At 51.0% G+C, this 12,486-nt stretch overlaps 2 protein-coding genes across 2 annotated transcripts in view; one reads left to right on the plus strand and one right to left on the minus strand.

Annotated features, from left to right (window-relative positions):
- Window positions 1–8,627, minus strand: part of CUNH6orf132 (chromosome unknown C6orf132 homolog) — a 32,248-nt gene extending 23,621 nt beyond the window's left edge. Inside the window, 1 exon segment of the mRNA XM_048805315.1 lies at window positions 8,471–8,627. Within this exon segment, the coding sequence (XP_048661272.1) occupies window positions 8,471–8,615 (145 nt within the window). The 5' untranslated portion in view covers window positions 8,616–8,627.
- Window positions 1–12,486, plus strand: part of Guca1anb (GUCA1A neighbor) — a 66,280-nt gene that overhangs the window by 40,966 nt on the left and 12,828 nt on the right. Inside the window, exon 2 of the mRNA XM_048805314.1 lies at window positions 8,626–8,808. Coding sequence (XP_048661271.1) covers window positions 8,626–8,808 — 183 coding nt within the window. The remainder of the gene's footprint in view (window positions 1–8,625; window positions 8,809–12,486) is intronic.

The following is a 12,486-nucleotide window of genomic DNA, read 5'->3' on the forward strand; positions in this document are numbered from 1 at the left end:
GAGACAGGGATGGGTCTTGTCTGTAAATGACTAAGCTGTCGCTCTCTGGGAAAATCCATTTGGCACCTCTGGAAAGTCAATTTGCTTTCCCAGTCCTCAGCGTTGTGTCACGTGTAAGTGTGTAAACGCAAGGATGGAAGCAGAGCCCAGTGATATAACCAGAGGATTCCACCAGCCACTGGCTATCAATGGCTGCAAAGATGCAAGGGGATGGCCAAGGAGTGGCAGCAGTCTCTAGAAGCTGGAAAAGGCAAGAAAACAGACCCTCCCTAGAGCCTCCATAAAGAAGCCAAGTCTTCCCAACCTCTTAATTTTAGCCCTATGTCAGACTTCTGGCCTATATGATTGTAAAATAATAAACAACAATAAGCTTGCATTGCTTTAAGAGAAAGAAAGAAAGAAAGAAAGAAAGAAAGAAAGAAAGAAAGAAAGAAAGAAAGAAAGAAAGAAAGAAAGAGAAAGAGAGGAAGGAAGGAAGGAAGGAAGGAAGGAAGGAAGGAAGAAATAGATAAGGAGGTGTAACCAGGATCTGATGGGCCTCTCTGGGCCCTTCCTATCTGGCTCAGTTTCTGCCAGGTCAAGGAATGCCATTCGGTGAGACGTGTGTGGCCGTCACCATAAGCTAGGTCCTCCAAGTATTCAAGATCAGCTGAAGCTTTCCCAGCTTCAAGGTCAAGGACCAAAGCTGAACAGAAAGACAGGAGTCCAACCTTGGGGACTTTCCCACGGAAGTAAGTGAACTCCACTGGATTGGTGGCAAGGATGGGGAACAGCCCTTTCGGAGGAGCAGTCCCTTCCGCTGCTGAGAAGTTAAGGTGGACTTGGAAGGTCCTGATGCCTGAGGGGTGAGGGAAAGGAGGAGGTGAAGGGGAGGCTGGAGAGGAGGCTCATACAGAAGGTCCTACCCCAGCAACTCAACACCCTGAACCCAGCAACCTCTGCATCTGCCCTTTCCCTACGTTCCTTTCCCACTGAGTTCTTGGTGATTCCAGAAGTTTCCCATTTGCCAGGCCTGGGTCAGACCACGAAGATCCAGAGGGATTCAAAAGAAAAAGAGAAAGAGCTGCTTTTAGACTCAAAAGCTTCCAAAGAAAGGGAGGCCCTTCCGGAGAGTCCTGGGCAACAACAGCAGCCAGAAAGGCTTGTGAGCAAAGCCTGAGTCCCTGGTGGACCCCAGCCCATTGAGGCAGGAGGCTTCGGCTCAGTGTCTGACAGATCCACCTACCAGTAATGTGGTGATAGAGCAGGAGTGGGTTCAGATCTGCCTCCATTTACCTAAACCCGAGCACTAACACAGTCCTTCCCCACAGATTAAGCCCTCTTCATGACAGGATTGTGTGCAGGACTCCCTTAGTTTTTCTCCCTAAAAGTTTCTCCCTCACATATTGACAGGGAGTGAAGGAGAGACACTGCCTTCCTTTTACCCTTGCTCAGGATTGGAGTTGCCATAGATACCATCTAATATCCAAAAACCCATTTCAGAATTATTTTTTGGTGCCTGAAGACACGTAGCTCCCCTCTTGACCTCCTGTCTCAGAACCTGACCTTGCCCTTGGCTTAAGGAAGTCATCTGGCTGTGCCTGAGGCTCTGTCCCAGGTCAGAATCACCCAGGCAGAGGCCAGCTCCTCATCTGGGAGGGGAGGCAGGGCATCGTGGGGTCAAGACTGCAGGTTTAGAGCCCAGGTGAAGTTGGGCTTCAGTCTCTGCTCCATCACTTAACTATGGGGCCCTGGAGGATCACTCGTGAACAATGGTCCCTACTGGGTGGGCTGGTGCAAGCCTAAATGAGAAAAACTATGGAATGTGTTAGCACAATGCCTGATGGGTAATTTTTGCTCAACATGTGGGAAGGCTGCTTATCACCTTATCATTGCCATCAGCATTGCTCATTCACTCTCTCTCTGCGCCCCTCCTCTTCCCCCACCAAGAGTTTGGGCTTTTGAGTTTGAAGCAGATCATGACACATGCAAATTAGGGAGAATACCTGTACCCATGGCTGAGTGCCATCAGGAGGCAGGTGATCCTTTGCTCTCATCAGGGATCATTCTGGGTCCTAATCCCAGTTTAGCGCTGGTTCCAACCACCCTCTTGGCAGATGGGGAGACTGAGACCCAGAGTGGGAGGAGTGGGACCAAAGTCACACAGCTGTGGTGGTGCCTGGGTTTACAGGGTCTCCGACCTGCAGTTTGAGCTGTCCTTCCCCCACACAGGGCTCCCTGCTTCTCCCCATAGCAGTCTGCTCTCTGCCTGAGTGGGGTGCATGTGTGTTTAAATTGGGGGGTGCTCTGGGAACACTGAGGGCTGGGACAAGCTGCTGACTGACTCTCAGCTCCTTTTTCTCCCTTCTTCCCAAGAAGAGGAGCCTAATGGAGTCTTCTGCATTTCTTTTTTCAGAGTTAAGTGTTGAAAGCCTGGTAAAAATGGTCTTTCTTCCCCAGCCCCAAAGCTGCTCACAGAGCTCATGGAGATTGAGGTTAGAAGGTTCTGGGACAATTATCTAGTTCTCCAAATCCTAGATCTGTCCAAACTAGAGAGAAAAATTAATTTAATTAGATCCTTAAACGTTTGACATCTACTATTGTTACATGTATTACAAGACAGACTCTTCGTCAGGTGTGATGGCACACGCCTGTGATTCCAGCCACCAGGGAGACTGAGGCAGGAGGATTGCAAGTCTGGGGCGAGCCTGGGCAACTTATGGAGACTGTGTCTCAAAGTCAAATTAAAAGGTTTGGGAATGGATCTTGGTGATAGAGTGCCCTGGGTTCAATTCCCAGTAACTAACACACACACACACACACACACACTCACTCACTCACACATACAAACTTTCCTTCACTGCTTTCTTTTTGTAGCACTGGGATGGAACCCAGGGCCTCACACATGCCAGGCAAGTGCTCTACCACTGAGCTACCTCCCCAGCCCTAGCACTGTTCTAAGCCCTCACACCCCCATGGGGGAGGTACCCTTATTATTCCCAATTTTCACTGAAGAAACTGAGGCTCAAAGAGCTTATGTCCCCTGCCCCACAGTCTCATGACTGGTGAACAAAGGGGTTGGGACTTGAGCCTGGGCAACCTGAATCTAGAATCCAGTTCTCTCTGGTCATATCCAGCAGAGCCAGGGGGAAATGCAGGGATACAGAGTCTCTTCTCTCAATGTCCATTTCTTTTCAGGGTGAATTTTGAAAGTTGGTGAGGCCTAGAAGGAAGCAAATGGATATAGGGACTGACATCTTTTGGTGTCTGTGCTCACATCCCAGCTCCTCTATGTAATTCCTACCAACTGTGGGTACTCCTCAGACTTAGTTTCTCTGCCTGTAAAGTGGGGGAAATTAGTCCTACTCTGTAGGATGCCTCCCAGAATCAGGGGAGGGAAAGAAACTAGCAGGGGTGGGAGGAGGGCTGGAGTGATGGTCTGGAGCCCCAAATTGCCAGGAGCCCCTAAATGACCTCAAGAACGCTGGCCACAAGTCTAATCGGATTCTAGGGTCTTAAGAGGGGTGGGGCAGTAACTTGGAGAGTTTGCTGCCTTGACCCAGAGTAACCCAGCACCCCAGAACAGACCTCCCCCTACTCTACCTTACTGTAGAGGCACAGTGGAGTACTGGTGAAGGACAAGGTGGGGCATCCTGTCCTCCACCACTAGGGGAGCCACTGCCTTCGGGAAGCAGGAGCGGGTGGCCCCATGTGAATGTAACCCTCAAATGAGTTAATGAGGCCCTTCCTTGCTAATTAGCAGGTCCACATGACAGAAACCTGAAAAGGCCAGTTTGTCCCAGCAAGCCCCAGCAGGCCTGACCAGGGCACCAGATCGAGGCCTTTGTCCAAGGACAGAGGGGACACTAAAGGTTAGGCTAGGGGGGAGGGGCCCTGGGGTGAAGAGCCACAGAACAGAGGAGGAGGGAACCGAAGGGGAGGAGCCCTGGGGCAGGCAGCTCAAAGGACCCCCAGTGTGGGGGCTGAAGGGGGAACGGCACAGCAAACAGGGCCCTCTACTTCCTGGCTAGGATTTGCTGCTTAGTACAACAGCAGGATGACTTTACCTGGAACTTGCTAGAAACTCTCCCCACCTTGTCCTACAAAATCAGAATCTGATCTTAGCAAATACCAGGACGTTGTTTTCTCTTTGATGTCTGAGCTGCCCGCAGAGCAAGGACTTTGAGCCACTGAACCAACCTGAGCCTTCGGCGGCGTGTGTTCCTCAGTTGAGAGGGCAGGTGGCTCTTAGCACAGAGCCTGGTTCAGGGAATGGTCACCAGTAAGAATGATATTGTTATTATTAATTTATTGGCCAGGAGGGAAAGGGCACCGTGTAGCTGGTCTGCAGGGTCAAGGGAGGGCCTGCTTTTTGGACGTGAGCTATGTGAGGTGCTTATGTAAAGGGGCATTGGTGAAGGCGTGTGTGTGTGTGTGTGTGTGTGTGTGTGTGTGTGTGTGGTGTGTACACTGAACCACCGGCAAACCACAGCACACCTCCAGGGGACAAGAGTAAACAAACGTCTCCTTTACACCCCTGTAAGGCACAGGTCAGCCTTCTGAAGCTGGTGCTAGCTCAGCCCTAGCAGGAAATCGGGGCTCAGCTCTGGGGGTTCATGGTTTCCCAGCCTTTAGCCTGGCCTGAGCTACAAAATCAGGGGACCTCAGGAATAGGAATGCCAGAACCAGTGGCCACTCTAGGGAACACTGAGTTTTCCTGATAAGGAGCTGGCCATATCCCATACACATTTATTTTCAACCTACTGTACACACTGCAGGGAGTCAAAGGAGGAGAACAGCCTAGTTCCATGTGGGAAGGAAAGCCTGGGAGTCTCAAATCATTCTACACAGGAGAGTCACCTGGGAGCTGGTTAAAGACCTAGAGCCTGGGCCCAGTGATTCTGACTTGTGTGACTGAGGTGAGACCCCAGGAATCTGCATTTCAAATAAAAGTCCTAGTGGTTGTGGCAAGGTGATTTCCATTGGATAAAAGAGGGCAACGAACAGAGTACCCCATGGCTGGGGTGCCAAGCAGCGACCAGAGATAAAGATCCTCAATGAATCCAAGAGCCCAGGGAGCAGAGCAGAGCCACCGGGTGGCTTTGTCTCCGCAGCAGCTCAGTCCCTTATCAGGGATTTTCAAAGATCCACATCTCTGCTTTCTCATGCACTTAAAGGACAATTGTGTGTCCTTTCAAGGCCCCGGTTTGGGCTGGGGGAGGGCAGAAGGCTTAATTACAATTGCAATTGCTTTCAGCAAGAAGTCCTTCTAATTACTGGAACACATGTTAGGGAAGTTCTTTAAAGGAAAATGTAGCTGTCACCACCTTCACATGACTGTTTGCATTTTACCCGTGGCACCCAGCCTACCCTTGTGCAAACAGATTGTTACACAGCTGTAGCCACACACCAAGCAGTTACTCCTTAATTCCCCTATACACGTCTATGGTGATGTCCCCTCTTCGTTCTCCACCTATTTTCCAAGAGCTGGACACCAGGGACATCTAATTCCAGGCCTGGGAGGATTCAGGATCCCTATGGAACTCAAACCACCGCCCTTCTGAAACCCAAAGATGGCCTCCTCATGCCGACTTTTTCTGGCATACAGCCATGTCAGGAAGAGGGGCTGAAGCAGACAGGGGCAGGCAGGGCTCAAAGCTGGGAATGACCTGATAATAGGAATCGCCTTTTAGAGCAGGACTGGCAAATCTGTAAAGGGCAGGCAGTAACTATTCAGGCTTTGTGGGCCATATAATCTCTTGCAGGGACTCGACTTGGACACTGGGGCAATTTTCTTTTTAGTGCTCTTTGAAGCTGTCACATACACGGCCTCGGGCAGCCCTCCTCTAGGTGACCTGGACACCATCCCCATTGAAGAGAAGAAAAACTGAGGTTCAGAGTGTGGCTAGCCCCACATTATTGACAAAGGCAGAAGCCTAAGGCAGGATTGGCATTTCCATCCCATCCCAGAATCCCTAACTCCAGTCCCTCCCCTCCCTAACTCCAAGTACAAGGAGGAAGGCTTCTGCTGTTCCAGCTGGCACTCCAGGGAACAGCCCACAACACGGGGAGCCGGCCTGCTGAGCCTTCCCTGTTTCCCACCCCACCATGTGCAGGCTCGCCTGGCTGAGTCAGCTGGAGACTCAGCCTTGCCCTGGGGACAGGGAGGAACAGTCCCCTGGGCTCCAGCCCTGCCCAGACGGGTGAAGGCAGCAGCTGGCGGGAGGTGCACCACGTCCCTCTTCTCTCACTGGAGTCTCCCACCAGTGGACAACTCAGCCCAGGGAAAAATGGAGAGGAAGTACCCCAGAGGCCCCTCTGAGGTCTCCCAGTGGGGGATAAGTGTGTGTGGGGGGGTATTCTTGAGGCAGAAGCCCCTCAGGTCAAGTTCACCCTTCTTCCATAGAGGGAGGTCAGCAAGCTGGCTAAGAGTATGGCCTCTGCCTAGGTTCCAAGGTTGGCTCTGCCTTACAAGGAAGCCTCTGGGGTAAGGGCAGCGTTCTCAAACTGCATTGTGGTGGTAGTTACAGGACTCTACTAAAAATCATTGAATTGAGTCAGGCTTGGTGGCGCATGCCTGTAACCCCAGTAGCGCAGAAGGCTGAGGCAGGAGGATCAAAGGAGCCCAAAGCCAGTCTCATTAACTTAGTGAGGCCCTAACCAACTTACAAGACCCTACCTCAAAATATAAAAAGGGCTAGAGAAGTGGCTCAGTGGTTTCAATCCCTTATACCAGGGGGGAAAAATCATTGAATTGTATTTAGGAAGATCCTAGCTCCACCATTTAAAGATATGTGATCTTGGGTATGTTATGTAACCTCCCTGCGCCTGTCTTTAATCTGTCAAACAGGAATGCTAATAATAGTACCTGACTCTAGAGGAAAAGTCAACCAATCAATGACACAACAATTTTACTGTTTTTGTTTGTTTGTTTGTTGTGGAACTGGAGATTTAACCCAGGGGCTATGCCCCCAGCCCTTCTTCATTTTCTTTGTGAGGCAGGTTCTCACTAAGTTGCTGAGACTGGCCTCAAATATGAAATCCTCCTGCCTCAGCCTCCCAAGTTACTGGAATAGCATGGTGTGCCTCACCATGCCACCATGCAACAGAATGGTATCAGGATGGGACCTTGTACCTAAGAATGGATCGATAAATGTTTGCTATGGAATGTCTTCATTCAGGCCAGGAGAGCTGTTTAGGCCTCATAGAGTGACATAGGCCAGCACACAGTCTCTGTAAGTTCTTAAGCCATGGCTCCAACTCATGGGGGCCTTCCTCATGCCAGGAATGTCCTTCCTTCTCACTCAAATGCTAGATTCAGTCAGAAGCTACCTCTTTTTTTCTGTGCCGCATACACTTAAGAATTCCTTACAGAGCCACATGGTTAGCTCTGTTCACCCACTGATCTGAGATCCTCGGGCCAGGGATCCCCAGCTCCTGTCCACCCTGCCTTGTATCTTGACCCTGGGTGTTGAACTGAATCCATAGCAGGGGCCCAGGCTGGTGAGACCCTCTAAGGGACCCACACAGTGGTCATAAAGGTCAGTGAAGACAGCGTGGTTATGGTGAAGCTAAGGAGATGATGGGTGACCCTGTTTTGTCCCCTTCCCTGGACCCAGATCCACAAATCATACATAAGAAACAAATTCTTGTCCCTCTCCTCTGACTTCCCTCCAGTTGTAGAGGGTACAAACTTCATAACAAGGTGACCCACAGCCAGACGGGAGGCTGCGCTGATATGGCCTACAAAGCCACACCACCCTGATTCAGGGACCAGCCACAACTGGGGTCAGGCCTCCACTGCCCCATCTCTGGCTCCTCAGACTGAGCCCACAGACAACCTAGGCCTCAGGTTGACCTGGCAAGCGCCAATAAATAACTTGGTGTCACAAATAGGCTGGTAACCTGTGAGTAGTGGCCAATGTTGATTTTTCCCAGGCTTCACCTACACAAAGCCAAACATGTGGTCACCCAGAGGGCAGCCCCTCTCTCTGCCTGATGGACACTCTGGGCCAGGAGAGGCAGTACAGGAGCTGGGGAGGATGGAGGAAGTGGAAAGGAGGAGCCCTAGATAGGAGGAACATTCTGACTCAGAGGGAATGCGGATTTGGGGGTGGGGGATGGGGGAGACCCCACAAACCTCAGGAAATGCAAACACGAGCTCCGCCAAGGAAAGGAAAAACACAAAACAAACAAAAAAACACCTCGAAGGAGGGCCTGGGGCCAAAGTGGCGCTGCGAAGTTGTCCCCTCTCTGCGGCCGGGTCCCTTCCTTCCCCGCTCCTCTCTCCCGCGGGGCTCTTTCCCTGATTGCCGGTGCGCACCTCCTCTTCCCAGCAGCTCCCCCTCGGCCAGCCGCAGGTTCCAACGTGTCCCTTCCCCTGCGCCCGGCCGGCTCCCGCCTTCCCAGCGCTCGGAGGAGCGGGAACCGGCGGGAGGCAGCGCTGCGGGCCACTCGCCTGCATCCCGCTCTGTCCCCAGGAATCACTTACCAAAATCCCTGGTCCCCTCCTCCGGGGCTTCTTGGGTGAAAATCCACGGGGGGTTGGTGGCGTAGAGGGAGGTGGCGGCGGGGTTGGCGTGCTTCTTCCCGAAGAGCTTGCTGAAGGTGCCCTGCACCGTCTGGTTCTTTTTCATGCTGCCGCAGGCCACGCGAGCCCCGGGGAAGGACCTGCCCTCCCTCGCCCTGCCCTGTCCCGGACTGAACTCCGCAAGGTCTCCCCAGGGGACTCTGCTAGTCCATGTCCCCCGCCGTCCTCCTGGCCCGCGCACCGGGCGACAGGTGCTGCGGGCGCCGCCGCTCTCCTGGAAATGCGAGCTACCTGCACAGGTAAGAGGCTGCCGCTCAGAGCCGGCCCCGCCCCGCGGCCGCCACCACAGCAGCCGCCCCGCCGCCCAACTCCCCGGGCCACATTCCTTCCCGGCCTCCTTCTACAACAGGCCATTGTTGGCACGGCCCGGGTGGGCTGGGGACCTCGCCCAGCCCACGCCCTGCCTGGGAGAAGAGCCGCCCCCTCCCCAGGTCCCCTCCTGGGCCGCCTCCTCCACCGCCTCTTCCCTCTCTCTGGGGAAGCCAAGGCTGCGAAGGCTGCGAGCAAATTCCCTACTTCCGAAGGCGGTTAGTGACCAGGTCAGAATGCTCATTTTGGAAATAACTCTTGCATCCAACAGAAGGTAGGCTCCTGGCTAAAGCTAGCAAGTCAAAGCATCCTACAGGTCCTTAAAAATGTGGGCTTCTATGATGCAAGGACATGCCCAGAAGAAAAAAGAAAGCACAGAAAAACTAAAACAGCAAGCTGGTATTCCAATCTAGTGACAAAGATGGCAAATATCCTTATCGATAGGGCTCCAAAAACAGGGTAGGAGAACTAACTCTTGGCATTTTGTGGACATCAGATGCTTTTTCCCCATAGAGTTAGGTAAATACCAAAGATGGGTAGAATCCGTTTAGAATTCAGTTCACCCTCCAGGAAGACAAGCAGTGGTCCTTTAAAGCACATGGTATGCCATCCTGGCCAAGTCAAGGTGGCTGCCCACTGGAGAAGTTCCCATCAGATGAGCAGCTGGGAGACCCTGTGTGAAAGATGCTGAGACAGGGAGTCAGGCCAAGGGGTCGGCATGCTGTTTTCTGGGCAGTAGGGACAGGAGGCCTGGAGGGAGCCATCAAGTCTCACTGCCATCTGTTTCCCCTGGGGATAGCCCACTTCCCCTAACTTCCCCCAAGAGTGAACCAAAAGCATTTTGTCTTCTTTTCATTTTGCAAAATTCCTCCCCTAATACTTCAGCATACGTTGCCTAAGAACATTATCTTATATGATCAAACCTCTGTCACCCTCAGGAAACCTAACATTGATACACTATTGTCATCTAATACTCCACAGTAATAATTTCCCCATTGTGCCCCAAATGTCATTTTCGTTTATTTTTTTTTTTCCAATCCACAGTCCAGATTCACATATTAACTTTGCTTGTCTCGTTGTTTTAACATCTCAGTTGTTTTTCATGACAGTGACATTTCTGAAAAGACCCCTTCGCTTGCTTCAGCATCAAGAGACCAAATGAGCCTGGCCTTCAGGGCTTGTGGTTGTTATTGTCTTCCAGGTGCAAGGTGGGAAGGGACTGAGGAACAGATCAAGGGGACAGTAGCACTTTTTTTTTTTTTTAAGAGAGAGAGAGAGAGAGAGAATTTTAATATTTATTTTTTTGGTGGACACAACATCTTTGTATGTGGTGCTGAGGATCAAACCCAGGCCGTACACATGCCAGGCGAGCGGGCTACCGCTTGAGCCACACCCCCAGCCTGGGACAGTAGCATTTTGAAAACACCTGGGCTGAGGTTGTGGCTCAGTGGTAGAGTGCTCGCCTAGCATGTGCGAGGCCCTGGGTTCGATCCTCAGCACCACATAAAAATAAATAAATAAAATAAAGGTATTATGTCCAACTACAACTAGAAAATAAATATTAAAAAAAAAAAAGAAAGAAAACACCTGTTATTATAGCTTGGATCTGGAATGTCCCTAAAGGTTGATGTGCTGAAGGCTTGGTCCCCAATGCAGCAGTGTTTAGAGGTAGGACCTTTGGAAGGTGACTGGATATGGGCTCTCACTTCCTCAGTGGATTAATCCATTGATGGATTCATAATTTGAATGGATTATTGGAAGGGGTTAGAAACTGTGGGAAGTGAGATCTAGTTGAAGGGAGTGGGTCCTTGGGAGCATGCCCTTGGGAACTATATGTCATCCCTGGGCCCTCTTCCTCTGCTTCCTGATGGCCCTGAGGTAAGTAGCTTTCCTCTACCATGCTCTTCCACCTCAATGCTCTGTCCCACCATAATGCCCACAGCAATGGAGCCAGCCAACTAGGCACTGAAACCTCTGAAACCATGAGCCAAAATATTTTTTTTCCTCCTTTAAAGTTTTTTTTTTTTTTCCAGGTATTTTGTCACATAACAAAAAACTGACATCCATGTGTGTTTTGGTCAGACACACATCTGTGGTCAACTCTGTCCCACCCCACCCATTACCACAGCAGTCCTGGAAACCATCCCAGTCCATTCGGGAAATCTTTGTGGAAGAGTTCCCAGTGGCCTAGTGCTACACTGGGGTGGGGGTGGGGGGACCTGGGGATATAAGGAAATAAAATCAGTCCTGTTTCTGTCACAGAAGATCTTGGAGTCACACTGGGCAGACAAGGTTTATGAGATTCCAGGTGGCAGAGTGTGGATGACTAAGTGGAGGACTGTGATTGCTGTCACTAATGCATGCAGCAGGAACTCCGAGGTGGGGAGGTCAGCACGGGCTGGAGTAGCCCAGGAAGGCTTCTTAGAATGATTGAGACTGGAGCTGGCAAATGAAGGATGACAAGGATGTTAATGAGGAAGGAAAGAGCCCATCCTAGCGCCTGTACATATATCCATCCACCTTCTGTCTCCACATCATGGTTCCTCCCATTGCCCACATCAGTAAGGCACAAAGAACCCTAGATGCCCTGGTCATCACAACCCACCCAAGTGCCCTAGACACTCAGGCACCAGAAAGGGTTTCTTTCTCTCTCTCTCTCTTTCTTTCTTTTTCTTTTTCTTTCTTTCTTTTTTTTTGGAAACCCTGAGGCATGAGGTCCCTCCTACCCCAGGTAGCTCCTGAGCTCTTACACCCCACACCAGGCCCAGCAGAGTCGTGGGCAAGTGGCTCCATTCACATGCAACCTCCACTGGATAACTAATATTCCAGAGGCACTTAACCACTGAACCACATCCCCTGCACTTTTTTTTGCATTTTATTTAGAGACAGGGTCTTGCTAAGTTGCTTAGAGCCTCGCTAAGTGGCTGAGGCTGGCTTTGAGTCTTCGATCTCCCTGCCTCAGTCTCCCAAACTGCTGGGATTAGAGGTGTGAGCCTCTAATCCTAGTATAATTAATATTCTTGAAAACAGCTGTGTGAACAGCTCTGGGTTGGAAAGAAGCCACAGGAATCAGAGACTTGGTTCCTGGGTTCCAGTTGCTGCAGTCTGTTTGGTAAGACAAGCAGAGAGTCATAGAAAGATGGAGAGTGGGGAGGTAAATGAGGAGGGGGGAAAAGGAGGAGGAGACTGACTGTAGAACAGAGCCTCGGAGATAAGAGCAAGAAGGGTGGGCTGCAGGATCAGGGGAGGGCTTGCAGGAGTTGTCTGCAGGGGCTTGGGAATTGGGGGTGGGAAGGAGGTCACAGCAAGGTTGCCCAGGGTATGGGGGGCTAGGAAAGACAGCTAGAAACATCATAAAGAACCAAATGTCCACCAAGAGGTGGCTGGTTAAATAAACTGTGGCACATTCACAGGATGGAATAATAATGTAAGTCTAAAAATAGATGAGTCAGCCAACTGAGTCAGTTATCTCCATGATGAACTGATAAACTGTTAACCAAACCATGTGTATAGTAGTGTCCTGCCATTTGTGTAAAAGCAGGAGGTGGGGCAGGGTATGTGCGGTCTTATTTGGTCTTATTTACTTGTTTTGGCACAGAGAAACTTTG

Source organism: Marmota marmota, unplaced genomic scaffold (assembly GCF_001458135.2).
Source record: "Marmota marmota marmota unplaced genomic scaffold, marMar, whole genome shotgun sequence".
In the NCBI taxonomy this organism is placed as follows: Eukaryota; Metazoa; Chordata; class Mammalia; order Rodentia; family Sciuridae; genus Marmota; species Marmota marmota.